Source organism: Otolemur garnettii, unplaced genomic scaffold (assembly GCF_000181295.1).
Source record: "Otolemur garnettii isolate 467f Iridium unplaced genomic scaffold, OtoGar3 scaffold00014, whole genome shotgun sequence".
Taxonomy (NCBI): Eukaryota; Metazoa; Chordata; class Mammalia; order Primates; family Galagidae; genus Otolemur; species Otolemur garnettii.
This window is the reverse complement of record NW_003852409.1, coordinates 12,734,437-12,744,806: the sequence shown is the minus strand read 5'-3', so window position 1 is coordinate 12,744,806 and position 10,370 is coordinate 12,734,437. Positions and strand designations below refer to the sequence as shown.

Sequence of the window (10,370 nt, the reverse complement as noted above, 5' to 3'; positions counted from 1 at the left end):
AAAAAAAAAAAACAGAGTAAGACTCTGTCTCAAAAAGAAAAAAAAAAAATTTTGTAGAGAAGAGGTCTGACCTTGTAGCCCAAGCTGGTCTTGAATGCCGGGTCTCAAACAATTCTCCTGCCTTAGCCTCCCAAAGTCCTGAGGTGATAGGCTGGGTGATTGTTGAGCGACAGTGGTGCTGAGTTTGTGGTAAGGAAGAGTGTAATGGATACGGGGGCAGTTAGGTGCTGCCCCCTTGGTTCCTGCGAAGGCCCCTGCAGTTTTACCCTCCTTTGATTGCCTGTGCACTGTCAGTGCAGATGTCAACACAGTGAAATGGCAAATGTTTGAGTAATATTAAAAAAAAATAGTTGTGGCCTCACAGAGCTTCACAAGGTCTTGGGAACTGTAGTTTTCCAGGAGCTACATTCTAAAAAAACACTCATCTGATTTTCTGAAATGCCCATTAGATGTTGGGCCTCTGGCATGGATTCCTTAACTTTTTTTGAGACAGAGTCTCACTGTGTCACTCTCAGTAGAGTGCTATGGCATCACAGCTCACAGAACCTCAAACTCTTGGGTGTAAAGTGATTCTCTTGCCTCAGCCTCCCAAGTAGCTGGGACTACAGGTGCCTACCACCATGCCTGACTATTTTTTGGTTGGAGTTGTTTAGCAGGCCTGGGCTCGAACCCGTCAGCCTTAGTGTATGTGGCTGGCACCCTACTCACTGAGCTATAGGGCTGAGCCTCCCTAATTCTTTTTTAAATTGACTTTTGTGTGTATTAATAATTTCTTAATTTTTAAAAACATCTTTTCTGTTTTCCATCTTTCTTCCCCCCTAAGAAGTAGCTTTTGGAACCTTGGTAGTTGAATTTTTTTACTTCTGCATTATCCATTAGCTCATTCTTATGTTTTCACCTTTCTTTTTTGTTTCTTTGTTTTTTAAAGAAAAAAAATAATAGTTTATTTATTTATTTGAGACAAGAGTCTCACTTTGTCACTCTTGGTAGAGTACTGTGGCACCATAGCTCTTGGGCTCAAGTGATCTTCTTGCCTCAGCCTCCTGAGTAGCTGGCACAATGCCCTGCTATTTTTAGAGACGAGGTCTTGCTCTAACTGTGGCTCTGGCTCGAACTCCTGAGCTCAAGCAATCCACCGCCTCAGCCCCCCAGAGTGCTAGGATTACAGGCGTGAGCCCCTGGCCCCAGTTAACTTTTTAATATTAGCGCTTATATAAGAGAGTATATTGTCGAATAAAACATTGAAAGGTTGGATTCCTCCAAAATTCAGGTGTGTTAACTAAAAGTTACTGAATCCTTTTTTGTTGTTTTGAGCATTGAAAAGTGATACTATTAAATTAAGACAGATTATACAGAAAAATGATAATTAAAATTTCATAAATTTTTATCAGAAAAAAAGGATAAGCAGTTTTTGAAACTAAAATAACAATTTAGCCATGTAATAATAAAAAATTAAAATTCTTGGCTCGGCACCTATAGCTCAACCGGCTAAGGCACCAGCCACGTACACCTAAGGTGGCGGGTTCGAATCCCCAGCCCAACCCACCAAACAACAATGACGGCTGCAACCAAAAAATAGCCGGGCGTTTGGCGGGCGCCTGTGGTCCCAGCTACTTGGGAGGCTGAGGCAGGAGACTCGCTTGAGCCCAGGAGTTGGAGGTTGCAGTGAGCTGTAATGCCACGGCACTCTGCCCAGGGGGACAGCTTGAGGCTCTGTCTCAAAAAAAAAAAAAAAAAATTAAAATTCTTATATACCTAAACATATTTAAATAGTTGACTAATGTACTGCTTAAGGAAGGGATGATTATTTGGTAGGTTTTATATCAAATACTTTGTGTCAAATATTGTGCTTAATAGATGCTTAATAAATATTTTCTAATTTAATTCTCTCAAAGATTGTGCAAAGCCAGGATACTTGCCTTCATTTTAATAACAAAGAAACATGTTAACAGTTAAGTAATTAGCCTAATAGGTAACAGTTAATATTCAAATTCAGTTTTTCTTTTGTTGGCTCCAGAAACCAGGCTTTTTACATAATACTAGGTTATCTTCTAAATTGTATTTCATCCTCTGTAGAACTCAACATTTTTAGTCTCATACCTTTACTTTTTTTATCTGCTTTTTTTTGTTTGTTTTCTTTTCTGATCTTGTTGTAAATAGGCCGCTTAGTGCTAACGTTGTTCACAGCATCTTCCTACTGTATTTCAGAACACACTGGGCTTCCCCTGCCTTCGAATTCCTTCTGCATTCATTATTTTCAGCCCTTCTTTTGATACCTGAACATATTTTAGTTTCTTTTTTAATTTTTGACTCTACTGTTTATCCCAACCTTCCCAATTAGACTATAAGTTTTTGGAGGTAGAAAAAAATCTCATTTGCCATTAACCAGGTGTGGTGGGTCACCTGTAGTTCCAGGTACTTGGGAGGCTCAGAGGATCACTTGAGACCAGGAATTTGAGGTTGCAGTGAGCTATGATGATGCCACTGCAGTCTAACCCAGACAGGAGTGAGACCTGATCTTTAAAAAAATAAAAGAAGTTCATTACAGCTTGAATAATGATTATTTTTGCATTTAGAAACACAGTGGCTGAGTTGAAATGGTATTTTGGGATCACGTGGCTCAACTACCTTCATTTATAGACAGATAAAGAATATAGGAACCAGAGGAGGGCGGCAGAGTTCATATAGTCCACCAAATGCAGGCTCCCTCTGGATCATCTGCTGCACAGAGATAGCCCAGTCCTACCAGGAGAGACATTTTCTCTTGTTTTTGCCTCTGCATCCCTACAACATCTGTTTTTCTCTTCTATTTTTCTAAATTGCTTCTTTTGAGTCTCCTACACTGGCTTCAAAGAAAGAAGGCCAATCAATCACTCCTAGTACCTTGCAAGCCAAATTTATAAACAAAAGAAGACTATTTGGTGGCTCGGTGCCTGTAGCACAATGGTTACGGCACCAGCCACATACATCAAGGGTGGTGGGTTCAAACCCAGCCCAGGCCAGCTAAACAATAAGGTGACAACTGCAACAAGAACAACAACAACAACAAAATAACTGGGTGTTGTGGCGGGTGCCTACAGTCCCAGCTGCTTGAGAGGCTGAGGCAAGAGACTAGCTTATGCCCAAGAGTTTGAAGTTGCTGTGAGCTGTGATGCCACAGTACTCTATCCAGGGCAACATAGTGAGACTCTGTCTCAAAAAATAATAATACTATTTGGTGAGCAGTGGACTCAGAATAAAGGGGTGCAGAACTGCTGGAGATGGGAGGACTTGCTGGCCATCTCCAGTCCACGGCAGAGATCTCCCTTTCCTCAGCCCCCTGCTAGAGTGCTCAGGTTCTTCTCCTGGGCTTTTACTTGTGTTTCATGACTATTCTGTTCCTTGCCTTCTTTCAGGAGTTACGTTGCTCCTGTTGATTAAACTAATGCAAATACTGGCTCTTATTTTCTCCTTTTGACATGGTATGTGTTTTGTCTCTATAAATTTCTTTTTCTTAGAGTTTGCGGGGTCTGGTTATTGATTGCTCCTGCCTCTTACTCATTTCCTCCTTTCTAACCCGGGTGTGTAAACTAGACTTCGAAACTACTTTACCTTAAGGATTTAGTTAATATTATAGAAATGTCCTTTTCTCTATAATGTCCTTTTCTCCTTCTTCAAGTGGTCTCTCCTTTTCTTTCAAGTAAGAAAGTTTACTTAATTGTTATTAGAGACTAGCATTCTACAGTGAATGTGTTCAGTTAATTTCTTAAGAATTCTTAAGAATTATTTTCTCTCAATGTGACCCGAAAAGTATTTAAAAATTTTTTTGATTAGAAGTTCCAAAATGACTGAAGCCCCAAAAAGAATGCTTGTTGAAATCACAAGTAAAGCCATTGTTGGTTTGTTTCTTGGAATGGATGGCATTGTTCATTCATTCTTTATCCCACAAGGTCAAACAGTCAATGGTGCATATTTTTGTAGGCATTGTGAAACATTTTCAAGATCTTATGTAAGGAGTTTTTGTAAATGAAATCAGTCTGCCAAAGTTCTCTTAAGAAGACTGAGCTGAGATTTGCAAGAAATGCCAAGGGCAACAAAATATGCCTTTATAAATGATATATTTTAGGTAGGAAAGGAATGGATAGGCCTTTCATAGAGCAGATGGTATAACTGGAACATGTGACAAAAAACAGAACCGCTCTTTTGGAAAGGGCACCAACATGAAAGTCAGACGTTGTGAGTGCAGGTCCCAGTTCTAGTTCAACTTACTAGCTCCCTGCCCTTGGGCAAATTTTTAAAATTTTCTGAGCTTCAATTTGTGTATCTATAAAATAAAAATATGGTCTGCATTGGTTCATGCATCGTGTTGTGAGGTTTATGGAAGCATTTTGGAAACTGCAACAGAAGGTGTTTTCTTGATCATTTTGCTTCTGTGTTTTTTCGTTAAAGGACAAGATAGTCCCTTGGGAAGCATAGAACAGGCATCATCATAAGTTCACGAGATAGTAATTGAAAACATGCACGTGTGCTATAGGTATTATACATCTGTAGGTAGAGTTAACATAAATTAAAATCCTTTATCTTGATATCTGATTCTAGTGGATTTACAGTTGATGGATCAGCTTTACTCAGCAGATCTCCATATGGTCATTGTTTGTCTCAGGAAAAATTTTCAGTTTCTTAGCTCTGTCCTTGACTCTGTTACTTTTATTGTGATTTTAATGAAGTCATTGAAGTCATGTATTTTATATTTGTAGATGAATCTAAGCTATAGATAGTTAAGAGTTGGGACTAGGCAGCTAATAATACAAGTGCTAGAATTTCATGGCCTGCGCTCATTACCCTGCGAGATAAATGTAACCACAGCTTATATTCTGGCAGTTTCCTGTATGTAAAGTCAGGTCATGTATTGCTCTATGACATCTTGGCCACTGTCTATATGGTGGTACTCCCATCAGATACCGTAATTTTACTGTAGCTTTTCCAGTATAGGTAAATATTTAGAGACACAAATACTAACCACTGTGTTAAAATTGTCTATGGTGTCCAGTACAGTAACATGCTATCCAGATATGCAGCCTAGGAGTGATAGGCTATGTCTTACAGCCTAGCTGTGGGGTAGGTGGTGCTGTCTACATCTGTGTAAGCACACTCTCTGATGACTGTATGACCAAATCGCCTCACGATGGATTTCTCAGAAGATACCCCTGTCTTTAAGCAATGCGTGACTATTTCTTCTTTGCATACCATGTTTACATCGTTAATATGAAATGTTTATGCTTTGCTTTTTAGATTTACCATTATATCATAGAATAGTTTCCCCAGTTATTATAGAGATTCTTAAAAATTTCAGTATATTAAGGGGGCACAAGTAGATTTTTTCTTATGTGGATATATAGTATAGTGGTGAAGTAGACTTTTTTTTTAGGGTTGCCTAATGCTATTTGGAGCGGAATAATGTTTTCCTTTCTATTGAACATATAACTGTTTTCAGTTGATTTTTATTTTTCCATTTAAAGTAATCCTCAGTACATGTCTTTCAGGGCATGGTACTAAAACTGAGAGGCTGTGGCAGGAGGATTGCTTGAACTCAGGAGGTCGAGACCAGCCTAAGCAAGAGTGAGACCCTGTCTTTACTAAAAATGGAAAAATTAGCTGGATGTAGTGAGGCATACCTACTCCAGCTACTCAGAAATGAGGCGGGAGAATAGCTTGAGCCCAGGAATTTGAGGTTCCATTGAGCTATGATGATGCTACTGCACTCGAAGTGGGACGACAAAGGAAATTCTGTCTCACACACACACAGAGCAGACTAGATGGCTGTAGGGACTTCCTCCCTGAGGATTAGTTCTAACATCCAGCTTTCCCTCCGCATAGATCCTGGAGTCTCTGTGGATCGTGATGAGCCGGAACGTGAGCCTGCTGTTCACCACCGTCACCACGCTCCTGACCATCCTCTTCTACAGCGGGACGGCCCTTCTCAACTTCGTGCTCTCCCTGGTGTGTTCCAGTGGATAAGTGCCCTTCACATTCCCTTCCCCGTTTAAGTTTGTTCTCGGTTCCACTTGCATTTGCAAATGTCTGACTTCCTCTCATTTCCAAATGTGGTTTTTTAGGTGATGGTGTCCTTTGTTTTGCAGATTATTTTCCTGACCACACTATTTTATCTATTAAGTTCCAGTGATGAGTACTACAAGCCAGTGAAGTGGGTGATAAGCCTGACTCCACTCTCTCAGCCAGGCCCTTCCTCTAATATCATTGGCCAGTCTGTGGAAGAAGCTATCAGGTAGGGAGAAGATTTATTCTGCTTCTTCTTCTTTCAGAAACTGCTTTCTGTGAGAAGCTTGTTTTTTGTCGTGAGCTTCCTAAGAACGTTTAGTGCTCAACTATTGAAGGACTCAGGTGTTTTCAAGACTGTTATCTCATTTTGAGCAGAGCAAATGATATTAAGAAAAAAGTGAAAGCTGTTTCAGAATCCTCTCAAACCTGTGATTTACAGAAATGTAGTAGCCTGTCTCCATCAGCTTTCACTTAGCCCTTTCTTGATCTCGTTCTTATCATACCACTTGTTAAAGAGAACTCCATTTCCCACTATACACCCTCCCACCTCCTCTCAGAACCCTCCTCTGTTCTTAGGAAGTCTAGCTTTGCTCCAGGAGGAGAGTAGATGGCCTCCCTGTTTCTTTCTATTTCCTTCTGTAGCCAGACTGTCCCCTCGGCAGGGGTAGGTGGGATATTGGAAATGCAGAATCTTTGGTTATCTCCAAGTCATAGCCCCTGTGTGCATTGTAGGTTCTTGGGAGAAGCTTATCCCACACATCTGGGGTCCATGTATTGCAGGCTTGGCTTCTGAATGAGCTGCTGCTTCAGCTTTTATTCTCCATGAGCTCTTTCCACGTTGCTGCCTTTTGGCCCCCTGTTATCTTTTGTCATCTTCCTTTCTGATAGGGAGAGGCCCTTTTGCAGTGCAGGTCCACCTCATTCTCTACTCCTGTCCCTCATTGCTCATTAACAAGACTCAACTGCCTTTTTATTTCTTGTGAACAGCTACTCAAGTAAACCCATGTATTTGCCATTAGAGCTCCTTTTTCTAATAAGTTATTGGCCAGATGGTCTTAAGCTTCTCTTGGCCAATGAATACACATTCATTGGCTGCCATTTCTGTTTCCATATACTTTTTTTTTTTTTTTATTGAGACAGAGCCTCAAGCTATCCCTCTGGGTAGAGTGCCCTGGCATCACAGCTCACAGCAACCTCCAACTCCTGGGCTCAAGCGAGTCTCCTGCCTCAGCCTCCCAAGTAGCTGGGATCACAGGCGCCCGCCACAATGCCAAGCTATTTTTTGGTTGCAGCCATCATTGTTGTTTGGCGGGTCTGGGCTGGATTCGAACCTGCCACCTTAGGTGTATATGGCTGGCGCCTTAGCCACTTGAGCCACAGTCGCTGAGCCTGTTTCCATATACTTAAAGAAATTACTATTGTTTGCAGCTAGTCTTCCATAGAAATCTTGATTTCGCCTGATTGATTTGGCTTATTTTTTTCTTTTTTACTGTGTTCATGTAGCAGCTAGAGAGAATACTACTTTTATCTTTAGAAAACCTTCAGTTATATTGGAGTTGAATACATGCTCCTAAGATACATCATCTCCAGGAACTTTGATAGGTTCTCCCCCTTTTTCCGAGTAGCAAGGCCTGAGTAGAGTCTTGACCAAGATCTTTTTTCCTTGATTGGCTATCAAGTGGGATGATTAAAAAAGGTCTTAGTACCCATATGGTACTAAGATTCTGTAAAGATTCTGGGTTTATATCTAACCTAGAGTGCGTATCTAACACAGCAGCTTTTAGGGTGATGCTGTCTTCAGGAAAGTATGAGCTATATAGCACCCTTCCTGAGGCCTATATGACTCTTGGTTGCTATCCTTACTAAGTAGATGAAATTAAGGAAATTCCAGCAACAGATCATCTTTTGTTTATCTACGTGATATTTTTCTGACTCAAAAAAGCTTATGCAAATGTTCTGCCAAAAGGGAAAACTAGTCTGTCTTCCCTATGACATGAAGCTGTTGAGTCAGCCACATCCCAGGCTGGTAGGCCTCTCTAGTCAGTGTGATTTCAGCCAAGGCTTGCAGAAAAATGCCTACCTTGTTCCTAATGAGCTTCAAGCTGATGCTTCCTTTTCTTCAGCTAACCTTCATTAACACTGACTCTTATTCTCACAAGTTTTTCTATTTTCAAATGACAGTTGTTGAATTTTTTTCTTGTTCTGCTGTCTTAGCGTGAGCTACTCGCTGACTGAGCTCTGAGTATCTCGGAGTCTCCTTTTCCTATCAGATATACTGCTACCTTTCTTTCTGTAAGTTAATTCTTAAATGCTGTGATTGCTAGTCAGTGGGAATACAGAAAAAAAATTTTAACAACTTTTAGTACCAGAACTATAATCCTTAATGGTTCTCAAACTTGATAGATTTATGAGAGTCTGATAAATACGGTACGCACTAGAGAATGTATTAGGGCCCAAGTCATGTTTCTAACCAAAGCTATGTCAAGCTATTGTAAACGAAAGAGTGTAATTAACTGAGGATGACTTTTTACAGGCTAAGTTCTTTGGGGTGTTTCTTGACTGGATCAAATTCAAGATTTACAATGTACAGGTTTTGCATACATTCCTCTAAAGAGTATTCTCATATAGATGACATAGCAGTGATTCTGTCCCTAAGAGCTCTTGTCAGGTATTTCATTCTGAAGGAATGTTTCTTCATGGAGAAAGATTTTAAGAAGGAAAATATTATACAAATGGTTGTGAAAATATTATTATACTATCTTCAAAGAATAGTTTAATCTGCAAATTATCAGTGATACCAGATTTTGTAAGCATCTGTCATTATCCTCAGTGTTACAGTCAAGTGGAAATCTAACTCATTTTGTATGATCTGTTCATAAACGTGGACTTGAAATTGGAAGTTAAGTGCATGACCAGACAGTGGAAATAAGTGTGTGTTCTTGATGCTTTGCCTTATGAAATATGTTGCTTTTTTTCGTGATCATTGTCTCATTGATTTTTTTGAACCTTAATTGTAATTTTCATTTTGAATAAGTATTCTAAGTGGAATACATTTGTGATGGGTTTTCATCTCATGAGTTTTGAGTCAGTGGCATGCATCCTTTATTCCCAAGTCATTGTCCTCTCCTGAGCAGCATGTTGTCTCCTGAATGTACACATCACACCCTTCTCCCCCGACGCTCCCATTCTGCTTGCTCTGGTGGAGATATTGCACATTACTAAGTTGCATGTTGTCACGGCCTCAATGCAATTTAGTGTGTGTGATATTTTCACATGAGTGCATGCACACGGGTATGGCTCTTGCTTGCTGGGAGTACAGCTTTCGGTGTTGGTGGGTGGGCATCCTGAAGAATTAGATGTGAGAATGTGTATTCTGTGAGATTTTCATTTGGAAAGTGAACATGCTTCCCATGTGTACCCACCACTTTTGGAGAATTAAGTGTTTGATAGGTTGAGGTGGGAGGGTAACTTGAATCTAGGAGTTTGAGACCAGCCTGGGCAACACAGCAAGACGCTGTCTCTACAAAGAATAGAAAAATTTTCTGGGTATGGTGGTGCATTCCAATGGGAGGCTGAGGCAAGAATATTGCTTGAACCCAGGGTTCAAGGCTGCAGTGAACTGTGATCCTGCCCCTGTATTCCAGCATGAGTGACATGGCAAGACTTGGTATCTAACAAATTTAAAATAAAAGTGTTGGGGTTGAAAAAGAGCATTGATTATTTAGTAAACCAGTACTTTCCCTTTTTCCTTTAAGCAAATTGAATATTCATTGGAAGGAAATTAATTCTTACTCATTCAAGGGTATAAACAATATTTGTTTAAAATACTTAAGGAATAGTATAAATTTGTAAGAAAATACATTTTCAGGCTTGGCGCCTGTGGCTCACATGGCTAAGGCGCCAGCCATATACACCTAAGGTGGCAGGTTCGAATCCAGCCTGGCCCTCCAAACAACAATGACGGCTGCAACCAAACAATAGCCGGGCGTTGTGGTGGGCGCCTGTGGTCCCAGCTACTTGGGAGGCTGAGGCAGGAGACTTGCTTGAGACCAGGAGTTGGAGGTTGCTGTGAGCTGTGATGCCACGGCACTCTACCCAGGGGAAAAGCTTGAGGCTCTGTCTCAAAAAAAAAAAAAAAAAAAAAAGATAAGAAAATACATTTTCATTTGTTTGAAAAGTTCTTTCTCTTAACACTGGAATAGAGAGGTAGAATCTCTTATGCATATTTGGCAACATCAAATTACGTGGAGTTCTTAAATAATATTTAAATATTATACAGTAAATATCTGCCTTTTTAGACTCCCTGATTACAGATTGGTCTAATAAACCTG

At 40.3% G+C, this 10,370-nt stretch overlaps 1 protein-coding gene across 1 annotated transcript in view; it reads left to right on the top strand.

Moving 5' to 3' along the window:
• The window catches only part of TMEM245 (transmembrane protein 245), a 98,037-nt gene that overhangs the window by 62,042 nt on the left and 25,625 nt on the right, over window positions 1–10,370 (top strand). The window contains exons 12-13 of the mRNA XM_023510508.1: window positions 5,857–5,979; window positions 6,120–6,265. Coding sequence (XP_023366276.1) covers window positions 5,857–5,979; window positions 6,120–6,265 — 269 coding nt within the window. The remainder of the gene's footprint in view (window positions 1–5,856; window positions 5,980–6,119; window positions 6,266–10,370) is intronic.